This window comes from Ovis aries, chromosome 19 (assembly GCF_016772045.2).
Source record: "Ovis aries strain OAR_USU_Benz2616 breed Rambouillet chromosome 19, ARS-UI_Ramb_v3.0, whole genome shotgun sequence".
NCBI classification, from domain to species: domain Eukaryota; kingdom Metazoa; phylum Chordata; class Mammalia; order Artiodactyla; family Bovidae; genus Ovis; species Ovis aries.
In genome coordinates, this window is record NC_056072.1 from 57,522,094 (window position 1) to 57,540,537 (window position 18,444).

General features: G+C 47.2%; 1 protein-coding gene across 1 annotated transcript in view; it reads right to left on the bottom strand.

Moving 5' to 3' along the window:
* C19H3orf20 (chromosome 19 C3orf20 homolog) overlaps positions 1 to 18,229 on the bottom strand; it is a 61,795-nt gene extending 43,566 nt beyond the window's left edge. The window contains exons 1-3 of the mRNA XM_042236434.2: positions 9,423 to 18,229; positions 8,397 to 8,537; positions 4,227 to 4,346 (exon numbers count right to left, since the gene is read on the bottom strand). Of these exons, the coding sequence (XP_042092368.1) occupies positions 4,227 to 4,346; positions 8,397 to 8,537; positions 9,423 to 9,894 (733 nt within the window). The 5' untranslated portion in view covers positions 9,895 to 18,229. The remainder of the gene's footprint in view (positions 1 to 4,226; positions 4,347 to 8,396; positions 8,538 to 9,422) is intronic.
* Between the last annotated feature and the right edge of the window lie 215 nt (positions 18,230 to 18,444).

The following is an 18,444-nucleotide window of genomic DNA, read 5'->3' on the forward strand; positions in this document are numbered from 1 at the left end:
TTAAAACACAATGACTCTACAATATGGTCTTTAAAAAATTTTTTTTCTTAAATTTGACTGTGGAATCTTTTCAGTTAGTTCAGTTCAATTGTTCAGTCATATTCGACTCTTTGTGACCCCATGGACTGCAGCATGCCAGCCTTCCCTGTCCATCACCAACACCTGAAGCCTGTTAAACTCATGTCCAATGAGTCAGTAATGCCGTCCGATCATCTCATCCTCTGTCGTCCCCTTCTCCTCCTGCCTTCAATCTTTCCCAGCATCAGTATTTTTTTCAGTGAGTCAGTTCTTCACATCAAGTAGCCAAAGAACTAGAGCTTCAGCATCAGTCCTTCCAGTGAATATTCAGGACTGATTTCCTTTAGGATTGACTGGTTTGATCTCCTTGCTGTCCAAGGGACTCTCAAGAGTCTTCCCTAACACCACAGTTCAAAAGCATCAAGTCTTCAGTGCTCAGCTTTCTTTATGGTTCAACTCTCACATCCACACATGACAACTGAGAAAACCATAATTTAACTGGATGGATCTTTGTTGGCAAAGTAATATCTCTGCTTTTTAATATGCTCTCTTTGTTGGTCATAGCTTTTCTTCCAAGGAGCAAGCAACTTTTAATTTCATGGCTGCAGTCACCATCTACAGTGATTTTGGAGCCCAAGAAAATAAAGTCTCTCATTGTTTCCCCATCTATTTGCCATGAAGTGATAGGATCAGATGCCATGATCTTGGTTTTCTGAATGTTGACTTTAAAGCCAGCTTTTTCACTCTCCTCTTTCACTTTCATCAAGAAGCTCCTCAGCTCCTCTTCGCTTTCGGCCACAAGGGTGGTGTCATCTGTGTATCAGAGGTTATTGATTATTTATCCTGGCAATCTTGATTCCAGCTTGTGCTTCATCCAGCCCATCATTTCCCATGACATACTCTACATATAAGTTAAACAAGCAAGGTGACAATATACAACCTTGACGTACTCCCTTCCCAAATTGGAACCAGTCCGTTGTTCCATGTCCGGTTCTAACTGTTGCTTCTTGACCTGCACAGAGATTTCTCAGGAGGCAGGGAAGGTGGTCTGGTATTCCCATCCCTTTAAGAATTTTCCAGAGTTTGCTGTGATCCATACAGTCAAAGGCTGTGGCATAGTCAATGAAGGAGAAGTAGGTGTTTTTCTGGACCTCTCTTTGCTTTTTTTATGATCCAACAGATGTTGGCAATTTGATCTCTGGTTTCTCTCCCTTTTCTAAATCCAGTTTGAACATCTGGAAGTTCTTGGTTCACAAACTGTTGAAGCCTCACTTGGAGGATTTTGAGCATTACTTTGCTAGCATGTGAGATGAGTACAATTATGCAGTAGTCTGAACATTCTTTGGCATTGCCTTTCTTTGGAATTGGAATGAAAATTGACCTTTTCCAGTCCTGTGGCCACTGCTGAGTTGTCCAAATTTGCTGGCATATTGAGTGCAGCACTTTCACAGCATCATCTTTCAGGATTTGAAACAGCTCAACTGGAATTCCATCACCTCCACTAGCTTTGTTCGTAGTGATGCTTTCTAAGGCCCACTTGACTTCACATTCCAGGATGTCTGGCTCTAGGTGAGTGATCACACCATCGTGGTTATCTGGGTCGTGACGATCTTTTTTGTTCAGTTCTTCTGTGTATTCTTGCCATCTTTTCTTAATTATCTTCAGCTTTTGTTAGGTCCATACCATTTCTGTCCTTTATTGTGTTCATCTTTGCATGAAATATTCCCTTTGTATCTCTGATTTTCTTGAAGAGATCTCTAGTCTTTCCCATTCTATTGTTTTCCTCTATTTCTTTGCACTGATCACTGAGGAAGACTTTCTTATCTATCCTTGCTATTCTTTGGAACTCTGCGTTCAGATGGCTATAGCTTTCCTTTTCTCTTTTGCCTTTCACTTCTCTTCTTTTCTCAACTATTTGTAAGTCCTCCTCAGACAACCATTTTGCCTTTTTGCATTTCTTTTTCTTGGGGATGGTCTTGATCACTGCCTCTTGTACAATGTCACAAACCTCTGTCCATATTTCTTCAGGCACTCTGTCTATGAGATCTAATCTCTTGATTCTATTTGTCATTTCCACTGTATAATCGTAAGGGATTTGATTTAGGTCATATCAAATGGCCTAGTGGTTTTCCCTACTTTCTTCAATGTAAGTTTGAATTTTGCGATAAGGAGTTCATGATCTGAACCACAGTCAGCTCCCAGTCTTGTTTTTGCTGACTGTACAGAGCTTCTCCATCTTCAGCTGCAAAGAGTATAATCAATCTGATTTCAGTGTCGACCATCTGGTGATGTTCATGTGTAGAGGCGTTTCTTGTGTTGTTGGAAGAGGATGTTTGCTATGACCAGTGCATTCTCTTAGCAAAACACTGTTAGCCTTTGCCCTGCTTCATTTGGTGCTCCAAGGCCAAACTTGCCTGTTACTCCAGGTATCTCTTGACTTCCTACTTTTGCATTATAGTGCCCTATGATGAAAAGGACATTTTTTTTTTGCTGTTAGTTCTAGAAGGTCTTGTAGGTCTTCATTGAACTGTTCAACTTCAGCTTCTTCGGCATTAGTAGGATCTATTCCTTGCGGCATATGAACGCTTATTTGTGGAGTGTGGGATCTAGTTCCCTGATTTGGGATTGAACCCAGGCCTCCAGCACGGGGAGCATGGGGGCTTAGCTACCAGACCCAGCAATATGTTCCTTAAGATAGAGCACTTTAGAGTGAACATGGGTATAATTAATAGTTATGTCAGGACAACAGCATAAAATGGGACTTAAGTGGATAAACTAGGACACGTGGCTACTTATAAACTATTAGGGAAGGTTAACCACCCATCCTAGCACTCACGTGTGAGAGTAATTTCTGAACAACATCAGGAACCTATAAGAAATGCAGCATTGTTGAACATACATCCTAGTGAGAGTGATACAGAGTCATAGGGTGATCACATCTTCAGGTGGCAGAGGAAAACAGCCACACCAACCAAAAGATTGAGAGACATATGGAACTTGTTTTGAAACAGCCTTACTCAAGGCATCACCCTTGAACTGAAGTCATTAGGCAGAAAAATCATGAGTTCAGTAAGGGTCCTGAGGAGACTCTGTTTCCCCTCAAAGTAACTGCACTGATGTAAGGCCAGCTCAGGAGGAGATAGGATAAACCAGGAGAATATAAAGTGGGACGCTGGAAGTGATGCTCAGAGGGGGAGACAATGCATCAACAGGAGTAAAGGAACAGGGGGAACACAAAGCTGAGGACGTCAGCTCCAGCAAGGAAAGTGTTCTTCGTCTTAGAATCCACACGTGCAGCCCTGGCATTCAGAAGAGTGGCTGACAACTAGCGATTGTTCAACAAACATCTGTTCACTGACGGAGAAAGTGAGAGGATTAGCTTGATATGAAGAGTGAGGCCTGGAGGAAGGCAAAACTCATGACCATCCGAGGTAGGCTCAGGAATAAAACCCAAGCTTCTCAACTTCCAGCCTGACCTCCAGGGTCTGCGGGAATCACTAGACAGTCTTTGAGCTTCCCAAGCGTCCTCTGTGAACACAGTTCCTCCCCTACCCCACCACTCTGCCATCACAGCCTGGGGGCCCCTGGAAGATCCAAAGGGAGAGAAGCCCCTTCTCTGCCCTCTCCAGCCCCAGCTCATCCCTCCTCAAGCTCTGACTGCGTGGCCAGTGCTACGCTCGGCGGTCTCACCTGCCACCAGCTCTTTCCTTTAAGCTTTTCCTTCTGCTCTGTCTTCTGCAGTAGAATAGCAGCAGCCCCTATGTCTGTGTTCTGCCCACATAAACCGGCCCAGTTGGGGACACGCGCTAAGGTCTGGTATCCAAACACCTCTGTTCGTGTACGGGTTCCCCTACCTTCTGGGTGAGTACACAAGTCTCTAGGCAGAGGCGGTGAGTATGGGATAACGTAGCAGGTGGAAGATGTGGGTTTGGTAGGGGTGCTGCTCCAGGTGAAAGGAACCACATTAACAGAAGCGGAGGGCTTGTAAACATTCAAACAATGAGACTGCAGGGTGGACGGACTGGGTTGAGATATGTCACCTTGTGGGGCACACAATCTGTTAACAGCTGCTGGGTCTCCAGCCAGGGCAGCTACCTATCCTTCCTATCAGAAAACCAAACCGTCTCATCAGCCTCACGGGAAATCTTCTAGCCACCTCCCCATCCCACCCCCACCACCAAAGATACGGGGTTGGGGATCACGGTTACCTGTTTTCTTCTTGAATTCCCTTCCAGTTGAGAGGGAAAAGCTCAGACAGCCAGTAGAGGCCTCGTAGACAAGCTGATAAGGCGAGTTCACGCCCATGGCTGGGATATTCATAAAGGAATCTGGAGTGGAACAGAGAGGGATGCTGCTTACAGTTTTTTTAATTTTAATTTTTTAACCAAGAGTACAATAGTGAACTTTCTGTCCTAGTCATATGGTAGGCCAGATATTCTGAAGTGCCCTGTTGTTACAAAACCGCAAATTCTGGAAGAAAAAGATTTTTACTGCTGGAGAAGGCTCAGAGTGACTAAGAGAAATCTTTAAAAAGTCTCCTCTACAGTGTCCTCCCTGCTTAGCTCCATCAGAGCAGGGAAGAGAAGGCAGGCACAAAAGGTGACGTTACTCTAAGGATAAATGCAGATATAACTGCTACACTAGGTCAAGAGACTAAACATGGGGCTAGCTAGAAGAGAATTTAGAGTTATCTACTCCCCTTCTCCAAGCCACAGAAATCCGATGCTTCTGCAACAACAGATCAGTCTCTTGCAGAATCACACTGTCAGGTATGAAATCACCTGATAGCAGACCACTTAAGAATTAAAATTTGGCATCCCTTTACTTGTAGAAAATCGTGGTCACTCTTCCACAAACTTCATCAAATCATTTGCTTATTCTTCCCCCAAATACAGTCATTTCACATGCTGGGCATGAAATTGTTGGGAAATGTCAAGCAATTCATCACAGCTCATTCAAATTCATAAAGAAAATGGCAAACATGACCTTCTAAATAGACAAAACCTGTACCCAGAGACTGCACATTGAATGATATGAACCAAAGACGATCACCTTCACTGGTAACCCAAAGCCGGAAATTAGGACCACATGAAAAGAACTAATAATAGCCAATTCTGAGAAAGATGGAATAAAACCAGTCAGTCCTACTGGTGCAGAGAAAATTCACCAAGAAAGCAGTATTTAACAAGAACTATATACATCCTGAGACCTTCTGCCCAGGAATCCTCTCTCCTGGGAGAGTTATCTTAATAACCAACACAACAGTGATAAGAACCAATATGCATGAAGTTGCATATTGCAATGCTTATTATACTAATATTATATTAGTATTAAATTATACTAACAGCAAGAAACCTGGAAGCCTAAGCATTCGGTTAATTATGGAACATGGACATCAGAAGAACTCTACACTCACTTAGAATGGCAACTGTAAAGGTATAGGCATGTTGGAATACACTGTGTCTGTTAAGCAAAGGAAACTGAAAAATCATAGTATCCGTAGAAAAATATATATACATACGCAAATACACACACAGAGAGAAGAACCACAAAGGAACTGCAAAAGTAAAAAATAGCTATTATATAAAAGTGGCAAGACTATGTTTTCTTTTTGTTGTTTTGTTTCATAACATGGCCATCAACTAAAAATCAAGCAGCAGTCCAGCTTTCTTTCCTGACATGTCAGGACTAGACAGGAGAAAAGACAGGAAGTAATTTTATTACTAAGGAAATGCTGCCTTAGCAATGGGTATACGCCAGTTACAGCATTCGAGGAATGCCACTCCAGACTCAGTTACAGCTTGGGTCTACCTCAGCCATCAGAGGGAACAGAAGAGCAAAACTCACGCAAAACAAATCACTAGGCACTGGAATCTTCTTAAAGCCCTCCTAGGATGAATGCTTTCCCAAAGGAAACAGATTGCTCCCTCATTTATATTTTGCCATTCAGATTTTCTTTTCAAACTCTAGGTTTATTTGAAGGAGCATCAGGAATAGATGTGCCAACAAGTAAGAGATATTTCCTGCGGGAGCGTGATGCAGGAGAGGCTTGCTCAGCACTCCTCTGATGCAGACAAACATCACCAACAGGCTCTCTGCAAAGTCTCCTCCACCAGGTTAATCACAAGCCACGAGGGAAGCCACTGTGTCGCAGGTGAAAGCCTGTGGCCCTGAAAGATGCTCAAACACCCTGTGAGGTGGAGCGCTAAAGGGATGACTGCTTCATTTTCAGGGTCGGGAAACACAACGTTCAGCAAGGAGAGCACAGCTCGCAGGTTTGAGGGTGGGTGGCTGGGCCAGGCTCCCCGTTCCCCTCCAAAGGACTCGCCTACCCACGTGACAGACCACCAGGCGGCTGTCTCCCAAACGAAGTAGAGCTCCAGTGGAGTGGAGCTCCAAGCCCCACATGGCGTGCAGGGCACAGAGCTCCATGTCTGCTGGTAACCTCCTGCATGAACGGGGCATAGCCAGAGAGCCTGTCGTTATCAGAGCAGAGCTGACCCTGAACACAACGGGCAGAGTGCATTCTCTTAAAACAGAAAGAAACCCATGTGTGTGCACACTCAGTTGTGTCTCTTTGTGGCCCCATGAGCTATAGCCTGCCAGGCTCCTCTGTCCATGGAATCTCCCAGGCAAGAACACGGGAGTGGGTTTTCATTTCCTCTTCCAGGGAATCTTCCCCGCCCAGGGATCAAACCCACATCTCTTGTGTCTCCTGAGGTGGCAGGTGGATTCTTTACCACTGCGCCCCCTGGGAAGACACTCCATGGCAAACAGTTGGGGTATGCTTGATTGGGACTTTACCTTAGGAAAGGAAACCAAAGTTTACCAAAATAACCTTCTCTAGCTTATATTTAACCGTAAGTCCACTGATATTGTAGGCACATGCCTAATTCTTATAAGAAATAAAAACTGTTGGTTTTTTCAGATGGTGTGATTTTTTTTTCTGAATGGTTGTATGACAGCAATAAAACATGAGTCCCTTCACATCTGCCTTTTGCAAAAAGGTCCAAATTTGTGTGTACTGTTAACCCTTTGATACCCAAGTCATCCTTTCTGCATGGAGTGTTCGCCCTGGCAACTCTCGTGCCCTTGGCAACTAGTTTTGCTTCTCCACGTCACTCACGGGTGGCTTCACGTGGACACCCAGCAGCCCTCTACCATCACTCTCACGGAGTTCATGAAATCCCACATTTCCCCCAAGCCTTGCAGTTTTACTGTGCAATTTATTTGCCCTGTGTGTTCATGTAATATCATCAGATGTTTAGCCTCTGACCATCAAGGGCAGCCTGACAGTCAGAGGACAGGGAGAGACACTAAAAAGGGGATGGATTTTATAGGTTAGGGCAAATGGTTATGGGTTATAAACTTATTATGCTTCCCCATCAAGGTTCCTAACAGCGAGGACTTTCGGGCATGTGAAATGAATTCCTCTATATCCACCAAGCTTAAGAGAGACAGCAGTACAGATGTTCCTGAACTGCTGTCTTTTAAATCACAGCTGTTCCCCTTCCCACTGTCAGAGATCACGTCCTCTAGCTCTACGTCTGTTACTTCAGGCCCTCTGATTATTCCCATTCGGCTTTGGTCCTTATACTTTGTATAATGTACTCAAAAGCAGTATGCTATAATTTTATTATTTTACACTTTATTTAAACGGCATTATACCAAATGTATTTCTATAACTTGCTTTCTTTTTTTTGCTTAACACCATTTTTTAATCTATGTTGATGTGTGTGCTTCAGTGCTTGATTCACTTCCACTTCTCATTATGCTCCATCATCTAAAGACTGTAATTTTTCTCTTGTTGGTGAACATTTAGGTTGTTTCCGTTTTTTTTTTTCAATCCCAAACAATTCTGCAATAGACACTGTGATATGACTTCTTCTAACATGTGTGAGAGTTTCTCTAGGGCAGTGCAGTTCTCACGTGTGACCTGGTAAGAATCCACACAGGCCATGACCAGGTGAATACAGTAACTGAGGAGAAACATTTGGAAGTCTATGTGCCAGCCTGATGTTCCTGTGACAATATCATGTTTGCAAACGGGGTGATCCACAAGGGACTGGAAATTTTACAAAGTGGTCCTTCACTGAAGAGCATTTAAGAGGCAGGGCTCTAGGGAATGACTCAGCAGAGAAACTGCTGGGTGGTACGATGCTAGAGCATCTCCCCCCTTGCAGACACCGCCACCCTGTTCTCCACAGGAACTGCACCGATAGGCACACGCAGCTGCAGCAGGTGAGAATCCACACTGCTTCGCATCCACCTCAACTCTTGGAAACGTCAAACGTTAAAGCTGGGGACTTGACCTTTCCACTGCACTCTTGTTGGTATTGTCCGACCTTTCACCTAAGAGCTGAAACTCAGGTACCCACCTTTCCCCGTCTGTCCAGCACTGCCACAACTTCTCCCGATGGTGCCAATCAGGAAGTCAAAAGCCATCTCTTTGGCATTGAGGTGCAGGAGCTGGCTGGCCTCCACAAAGCGCTTTGTAATGTCCAAGGGGTTGGCATCTCCTAAGAAAGTCATCAAAGGCAACTACTCACTTTTCTCCAGGGTGGGGAAAGTGCTTCTAGAAAAGGACTTCCCTAAGTGGCCCTGAAGTGAGGGGGAGTGAAGATCTATTCCCAGGGTAAGGAGGTGTGAGGGGCTCCTAATGAGGGCCTTGAGCTCCAAAGACCTCCAGGTGGCCCCTCGCTCTCTGCCCTTGTCCCCTTCTCTCCCCATCAGGCCTGGAGACTGATGCTTTCGTTGCTGTTGTTCTGTTGCTACGTCGTGTCTGCCTCTTTGCTGCTCCATGGACTGAAGCACGCCAGGCTTCCCTGTCCTTCACTGTCTCCTGAAGTTTGCTCAGACTCATGTCCATTGAGTTGGTGATGCTATCTAAGCTGATGCTACTGGTATTTAAAATAACAGCACCCAGAAGGCTTCATCAGGGATGAGTTCCCAGGTCCCCAGTAGTGGGATGAGAGACCCTTATCATGGACAGACCCCGGTTCTCACTACTCTCCTGCTTCTGGCTACCAACCAGCCCTCCCAATTCGCCCCCTCCTCCTGGGTGCTGCCTCTGTCTACCACTGTATCATTTCCACAAACTGGGCCCTTCAATACCTCGGACCTCACACTGTGCTCACCGTCAGCCTCTCAACCTGGGCTTGGCAAAGCTGGAGGGACAGGAGGGCAACGTGGGGAACGGAGGGGGCGGGGGATGGATGATCCCTGGGGGTGGTCTCAGGAAGTAGTCGAGCTGCAAAGCAGACCCTTGGCTGCCACTTCTCCACAGCACGTCCTTGGAGACCTGTCTGGGGAGGGTATGGTGGACACACACACCTGCCCAGGCCAGACCCTCTGGGCCCAGAAAAATGAGCCACGCTTCACAGAGCCAGCCTTGGCCAACTTACCAGACACAGACTCCAGCATGGCCTTCATCTTCAAGCTGAGGAGCTCGGTCAGCAGGTGGATGGACTGCCGCTGGAACCTGTGCAGGGTCTCCTGGCTGGACTGCCTGCGGCGGCCGTGGGTAGGAGAGTGCGTGGATTTGGCCGGCCCGGTGGAAGGTGGCAGCATCGGTGGCGGGAGCACTGGCGGGGGCGGCTTCTTCTGGACGGGGGCCTGCATGGGGGCTGATTCCATAAGCACCACGGGTGGGGCGCCAATACTGATCTCCAGGCCCAAGATGTCGGAGGGGGTAGGGATCATGGGGTCGGTGATCAGCTCCTCCCAGGTGAACTCAAAGATGTTTCTGATGCCCTTGGGTACAGAAATGCCTGCGCTCCGGCAGCCGACAAGCAGCCTGGAGACATGGGCCAGCAGCTTGGGGGCTGTGGCAGTGTACTGCAGGTACAGCTCTCGGTTACTCTTGACGTCGTTCATGGCACTAGAGCGCGCCCACTTCTAGGTGATGCTGTCCATTCTAGACAAGAGGGACCTTCAGCTGCTGGCAGCTTGACAGCCTGAGCGCTGAATGAGAGCCTACGTTCCCACCTAAGGTCAGGTCTCGGGAGAGACGGACGTGCTGAAAGGGCCCTTACAGGTCACTGAGCCGGTGCATCCTACGCAGGAGGGCAGACGTATCACTGGTCACTCTCTCTGGCAAAGGGATGCCACCCAACCCTGCTTCCCCTCCCGGGACGCGTCAGAGACCAACTTAGTGAGCCACGACGGAGGGGCCTGGGGAGAAGCAAGTTCCCCACGTGGACCCTGGGCTAGAGGAAGGGAAAGGAAGGGGAAGGGAAAAGGTTCCAGGGCACCTCCGGAGTCAGAGATCTGAGGATGGAAGTTCTTCTGGCCTCTCAATAAAAACCTGCAAAGATAAAAAAAGATGAAAATGTTGGTTGGGCCCCGCTGGGGGAAGGTGACATGGAAACTCCCAGCTGCGAGGCAAGGATGGGCCTGGATTCAACCTGTAGCTCCAAGGGCAGAAGGGCGAGAGCGAGGAGGATGAGCTCTTTAATCCAATGACTAGTGTCACTTACCGCATCTCATCAAACCTAGAACTTCAGGCAACTCCCGCCACTGCAGCCTTCTCATCAGTTCTGCCACTGGGCCTCCTAACACGCCTCCCCACCGCGTCCACACCCTCATCTCCTGCCAGACAGATGTACCCTTCCACTGCTCGCTCTGTGTCCTCTGGAGCCACCCTGAGGTTGCCATTCCAGAACCGCACTCCTGGTGCAAACCCTCAGTGTTTACAGTACGCTGCCCTGGTTTCATAAGGCTGTTATCACTCCAGTTTCACCAATGGAGGAATTGGGGGCTTATGGAGACGGAGCGCTTGGTCGGCAGTTGTCTATCTGCAGACTCTTGGCATAGAGACCTTCCCAAACATGACTCCCTCACAGCCTCCCAGCTGCCTGCCCATCAGTCAGCCAGAAAATCTCCAAGGAACAAGGGTGCCATAGAGCAAACCCTTCTGACATTCTGCTGGTCTGCAGATAGAGTGGCTTTCTACATCTATTTGCTGACCCTCTGGCAGCTCCATTCCTCAGCTTTGGAGACTCAGAAAAATAGGTTCGTTTTTGAACTGATAAGTCTACAGAACAAAGAGACCACTCAGAATCGTCATCTGGGCAACCAGCCAGAGGGATCTGACCCTAGCAGGCAGGGCAGATCTGTTTTAAAGCCAGGACTCAAACGAAGAGACGATGAATACAATCTGCGAAATGTTCACTGGTTTGAGGAACCCCATCCCACCCCCTATCAGTTCCTTTCTTATGACATCAATTTGGAAGACACGTCTTACAAACAGATAAACTCTGGCTTTTAAAAGTTTTATTGAGATACAATTCACATACCATACAATTCACTCTCTTCAAAGTGCACAATGGTTTTTAGTACAGGTGCAGTTGTGCAACAATCACCACTAATTTCAGAAAATTTTCATCACCCCCGAAAGAAACCCATTAGCACTCACTCCATTCCTCCTCCCCCCAGGCAACCACTAATCTGCCGTCTGTGTCTACATATCTGCCTGTTCCAGACATTTCACATGGAGGGACTCGTACACTATGCAGCCTTTTGTTAACTTGCTCCTTTCATTCACAATTATGTTTCTGAGGTTCCTCCATGTTATGGGAAGTGTCAGTCCTTCACTCACGTATCTCATTACACGGAGAGACCACAATTTGTTGATCCATTCAGTGTTTGACGACACGTTTGTTGTTCCCACTTCTGGCTGTTACGAACAGCGCTCCTGGGAACATTCAGGTGCCAGTTGTTGTGTGGATGGAGGCTTTCACTCTCTTGGGTTGGGAGCCAGGAATGGAACTGCTGGGTCACGTGGTAACTCAATGTTTAACATTTTCAGGAACTACCAGGCTGCTTCCCAAAGTGGCTGCACCATTCTACAGTTCTTTTTGCAAAACCAGTATTGCATGAGGGTTTCAATTTCTCCATGTCCTTGTCAACACTTGTTATTATATTGTTTTAATTCTACCGACATCCTAGAGGGTATGAAGTGCTATCTTATTGTGGTTTTCATTTGTAATTCTCTAGACAGCATATTAAAAAGCAGAGACATTACTTTGCCAACAAAGGTCCATCTAGTCAAGGCTCTGGTTTTTCCAGTGGTCACGTATGGATGTGAGAGTTGGACTGTGAAGAAAGCTGAGCGCCGAAGAATTGATGCTTTTGAACTGTGGTGTTGGAGAAGACTCTTGAGAGTCCCTTGGAAAGCAGGGAGATCCAACCAGTCCATCCTACAGAAGATCAGTCCTGGGTGTTCACTGGAAGGACTGATGCTGAAGCTGAAACCCCAATACTTTGGCCACCTCATGTGAAGAGACTCATTGGGAAAGACCCTGATGCTGGAAGGAATTGGGGGCAGAAGGGGACAACAGAGGATGAGATGGCTGAATGGCATCACCAACTCAATGGACATGAGTCTGGGTAAACTCTGGGAGTTGGTAATGGAGAGGGAGGCCTGGCGTGCTGCGATTCATGGGGTCGCAAAGAGTCGGACACGACTGAGCGACTGAACTGAACTGAAGTGACTAATGATGCTGAGCACCTTTTTGTGTGTTTATTGGCCACTTTTATATCTTCTTTGGGGAAAAGCCTTCTCAGATTGAAAAACTTTCTTTTTTTTTTTTTTAAGAAATGTCATTTTAAATTAAATGCACAAATAACTTCCATTTGTTACCATATATTTCTCTCTTCAGAATTCAGCTGGAGGGGACCACGTGACTCCATTCTGGCCTGTGAAAGGCATGTGGAGCTGCTGGGTAGGGCTCCTGCTGACATCATGGTGCCCCCACACCAGCGCTTAACCACCTGCCTCCAAACCTGTCTCACATAAGGGAATGAACCCCTGATCTCTTTAAGCCCCTTTACTCAGATCTCTATTCCTGCAGCCAAATGTGACTCCTGCCAGCCAGCCAGCTGCACGGGAAGAGCATCATTCCCTCCTTCCCACGTATCTTATTTTCACCGTCATTTGTTCATTTTTCCATCACCGAGACATGGGCCTTGCCCTCAACATTCATTACGCAGAACAGACTTGCAAAATCTGTATCCTAAGGGTCATACCACAAAAACACAAAACCAGACAAAGGCCATGAAAACCCAAAGACAGAAGTCTAAAGGAAGCTGCCCTGAAGCTTGTCATAGAAGACGAGTAAGAAGCCACCAGACAGGCAGGGAAGCGAAGGCTCTCTTGGTAAAGAAGAGTTATGTACAAAGGAACAGAGACATTTAAAGCACAGAGGTTCAGGGAACCACAAGACACCTCAGGATGGTTAGGGCTTGGGGCTCTATGGGGGTGCAGCAGACAAAGCTGAAAATGTATCTAGAATTAGATCTTGAAGGGCCTTAGATGCTGTGCCAAAGAATTTGTATGTTATATATCATCCTTAGTACAAGTACTCAAATGGGTCGTCTTTGACTGCTAGTTGCATCCCATGTGGTCTCTGCAAACCATGGCAGGCACCATATCTTCTTCCCCTTTTCCAGTCTCCATGACTCTCCGTAAGACACCAAGTAAGCTGCCACATGACAGAAGGTGAAAAATATTTATGGCATCAAAGTCCAACAGATAGCCTAAGAGACCCACACAGACAGCTGTACACAAAGCTGCAATGAATGATTCCCACAAAGAAACGAAAAGAGCATGGAAGAAGTTTATAACAGATATGGAAAATGACCGTCCTCATTCCAGCATCTTCGAAGTTTTGCTGCCCGTCTCCTCTGTCCCAGGCCAGGGGAAGGACAGAGACGAGGGGCACATACATGGCAAATCAGAGTGCGCTCTGCCAGGTAGAAGGCGAACCCAGAAAAGGCAGTGTCACCGGGTAGCTAACAGCACAGTCCCCATGACCTCAAGCCTGGAACTTGTGGACTCTAGACCCTGCTTCCCAGGGCAAGGATTAAATGAGGTCGTATGTGTTAAGGGCTGGCACAATGTCAGTAGAAAAAGACGATTACTTGAAGCGGTTGAAGGCTGTATGATGGAAATGACAGAAACTGGCCCGCAAGTCGAGGCTGACTAGTGAGCAGGACAGGAGGAGCACTGCAAGTGATGGGAACAGCCCTGGCTCAGGCTGGAGGCTCTAAGAACCTGGCAGATTTGGGGAACCACATGTAGCTCAAGGATGCCACAGGTTATTGGCAGGGTTGGGGGTGAGCAGCAGCCTGCTGAGAGGAGCTGGTATAAACCGCTGAACATGGACTTCATCTTGCATGTGGTGGGAAACCACGGAAGGACTGCAAGCAGAAGCAGCACCTGTACAGAGGGCGCTCCTCCCAGGGGGGCCGGCAGCGTGGTGGGGAGGAATGAGACATGTAACTGCAGTGTGACTGGCCGAGGAGGAGAGCTGTACCCGGTGCATCCCGACTTCTGCATAAAAAAGCAACTCCCAGCCCCTGCACCTCAAAGAGTACTTCAGAAAGCACAGACCCAGTGAACCCCCAGGGGTATACCATGGAGCCGCAGAACAAGGATGAAAAGTGGGGAAGTCCTGAACAGGCTCTGGGGAAACCAAGGGCACCTGACCAAGAAGGAAGCTGAGGGGGATGTTCAGGCATGGATATGAAAAAAGAGAAAAGGGCGTATTTCCCTCTAGTTAGTGCCAGTGACTCAAGAATATGTTTTGGGGTAGAAGTTGTATCCAGCTGTATATTTAAAGCCAAAACTAAACTCAGGCCCCTCAGGTGACCTGGTTCCAGCTTTCTTTGCTCTTTTCTCTAGTTTCTGCCTCTCTTTAGTTTTAACCAGAATGCTTTTGATAAGGATGGCAAGCAGTCCAGATGTAACCGTGTGACCACCATCTGAGAGTAAATGCAGCTTCAGGCTAGGACATGCAAGAGGAAAGAGGCAGAAGTGGAAACAGGAACATTAACAGACGCTGTCCTCTCCATTCAATACAGAAAGAACATTCTGGTCAGATGTATGAACCCTCTAGCAGACAAAAGGAAGAGGGGCTGAGCTATGGAGAGAAGTGGATGGAGAGGAAGCAGACTGGGGCCGCACGCACATTTCACACGTAGCCGCCTGCTGCCCGGCAAGGCTGACTTGTGAGACTGGGACCCTGCAGTCACCACTTGCCATCGAGTGGAGTTCACTTGAAAACCACCTCCATCCCCCACCAGCGGTATCTACTGGGGCACCAAAGGGCCCGTGAAAATGAGTCTCCCAGAAAGACTCATCCAGAGACATAAAAATGATCAACCCTTTGACCCAGTGATTTCAGTTGCCCGAGACAACAGTTTTAAAAGGAGGGACGGCAGCTGTATACATGCAGTTAAGCTAAACAAAAAGATGCCTATAGCCACTTCATTCCCCACAGTGAAATACTGCAGACAGCCAACAACTGAGGAAGTGTTAATGACAACGTAGATTCATTTGAACCATTAGCCAGCAAGGAAATAACTGAGTTCGGTTCTGAGAAACAGTGTTAGTACACATATGTGGATGGCAGGCCTACATGATGACACATCCCATAGACGTATGGTGATCATAATGGGAAGCAGAGACACAGGTCTTTCTGTTTGAAGGTAAAGAGGACACTTCAGGAGAGAAAACAGCAAACAAGGGTCCCTGCAAAGATGGCAGCACATTCATTCTCAGACGGGCTTGTGACCTAGGAGACTGGGGGAAGCAGGGCCCACTCGTGCTTCCTGGTTTCCATATCAACCCTCAACAACTGGGACTGTCTATGAGAGAAGAATGGTGTGGGGAGTGAGGGGTCAGGAGCTATGTCCATGTTCAAGCTCAGGGAATATGACTGGATAGAAGCAGAACTCGTCATACCCCAGAAAAAGAGTTACAATCAGGCAAAACCACCACTGAGCCTGTGAGCTTAGGACTGGAGAGAGCGTGGCGGTTAGAAACGTAGTGGGGATGATGCTGTTTAAACGGACGGTAGAAAAAAATACTGGTGGACACTCCTGTCACTGGAGAGATGGACACTTACTGGGCAGTTATACAAACACCTGAGATTTACTGAGAAACAGTAACAAAATATCAACACTAGGTCTGGGTGACAGGTTTTCACGAAACACCCTGCTTGGTCTGACTGTCCTGGTTTCCCAGTCTTCCTAGACAAGAAGCTACACCATCCCATCGTTCTCCCCACTCTGCCCACGCACTTGCTCCATGTGTGTTAAGCTAACGTCTGGACCCACAGCAGCAAACACCTCGCCACCAGCCAGCCAGCAGGGCAGGTGCCAGGACCAGGGGAGTTCCGTTCCCTCTCAAGGTTTTCAGCAGGCTGACCGAGTCACTGGCCACCACTTACTTACCTTAGCCATATAGTTTCTTACAGGAACTGCTTGACATATAACTGACTTAGTTCGATTTACTGGCTGAAAAGAAATTGAACACATATGGCGTGGCTGCTCTGTGTCGTATTAACTGTAGAGACCAGTACCCTCGCCCATTCCAGATTCTGAATTCTACTGCCTCAGCTGTATGTCACAACAAGGGCAGCTGAGAGCCAGCTCCCAGGCTGCACTACAGCTTTAAGAGGAGATAAATTATCCCACAAGTCTTTGGCAAATGCACAGCTAAACATAGCAGGAATCTCATGTATATGGATTTAAAGTTTCTCCTTTGGGACTTTTGCAAGCAAACAAAAGGATTTATTAAGCCAATTCAAACGAACTGTATTAAAACACACAAAGGCCTGGAGAAAAGATTACAATGAAAACAAATAATTCAAAGCAATTTCTAATCCAAGACATTTTGCTTAGCTCCACAACGCCATGAACGAGGTGTGGTCATGCTTTCCAACCGGAGGTTTCAGCACTGGTGGCTCCCAAGTCAAACACAGCCACAGGAGTAGCGTGAGTGCTTAATGCAGAGCTGGAAGAGGTCTGTTTGCCGATCACTTAGTTACTAACAGGAGAATTATATGTAGTTAAACCACAAAACGTGTAAAAACAGGTCAGAGCTGTGCTGTGCATTCACTAGCACTAGACATGTGTCTTTTGAGCACCTGAGTGTGGGATAGTATGACCAAGGAACTACCTTTAAAGTTTATGAAATTTAAAGCTTGATAATCAGTTTCGTTACTGGCCAGCTCTTAAATGTTTTTAAGTGTGTTTGGATCAACTCAGGTATGTGAATCTACTTTTTCAAATATATATTTTGTGAAATCCGAATAGAGACTGAGTATTCCTGATGAAAACTGAACATCTGAATCAAGGTGTGCTAGCAGTGGGCACACGGTGGGTTTTGAGGACTTGGTGAGAAAAGAGATGCAAAGCGTCCCACTGAACTTTCTGTATATTGATGGAGCGGTGAAATATTTTGGATATTCTGGGTTAAATGGAGCTGACTCTTTGAACCTGGGTGTGACCTGGGAGGGCCTACGTGTGCGTGGGCCGTTCACTAACACTACAGCACTACCTGTCCCACCGCCGGCTGAATATGTGGATATGAACGCACGTACAGAGGGCCGACTGCGGAACTCGAGCATCTACACTCTGGTGGATCCCCCCCCAGACACAGAGCGATGGCTTTATACCACAGAAAGAATTCGCTCTTTAAATGTGGCTCCTAGAAATCAAACTGACACACAGGGCTTACACCTCACTTCTGCTGGGCAGTGCTATTTCAGAGCATGGGTCTGCTGTCTAAGAACGCCAGTGCCATCTGCTGGACACACTCCTACGTAACACGCCCAAGAGAAACGGTAAGATTGAACTGTGTTAACGCTCAAGGACTCTGGATCTGAAATGGAACAGGATGTCAACAACTAGGCACTCAACTTATTTGTATGCTGTGAAAGGGGAATTCGAACGAGGCTTATAGGTTTTTAAATCCTAGAGAAAATCCAACTTACACTTATTAGCTGCATGACCATGAGCCAATGTGCACGGACTGGTCTGCTTTCCACCGTGGGTGCCCTGGGTAAGGACAAGAGGTTATTTGGGTGCCCTTCCCACGACCACTGCCTCCCATAAAAGTGAAAGTGTTACCTGCTCAGTCGTGTCTCTTTGTGACCCCATGGACTGTAGCCCGCCAGGGTCCTCTGTCCATGGAATTCCCCAGGCAAGAGTACGGAGTGGGTTACCATGCCCTCCTCCAGGGGATCTTCCTGACCCAGGGATCCAGCCCGCGTCTCCTGCACTGCAGAGCCACCAGGGAAGCCCGCTGCCCCGTGCTCATAGGCTCACTGCTGCCCGGCCACCCCCTCCACAGCCCGCCTCTCCAGTCCCTGCTGCACTACCTCCTGCCCCGCCCTCTGCCCTACACACGCTCTTCCCATCTCCCTCATATTTGCCTAGATACCTTCTTCTCTTTTGTTTTCCCTTATGACCCTAACAATTCTGTTCTTCCTTTCAGTACTCCAATTTCTGTCTCCTCTCCATTTGTCCTACAAGCTGTTTCAGCTGGTTTTACAGAAATGTTGAAGTCTTTGGTCCACTTTGAGATGGTTTTGTACATGGCGTGAGTTAAGTGTCCAAGTCCATTCTTTTGGAGGT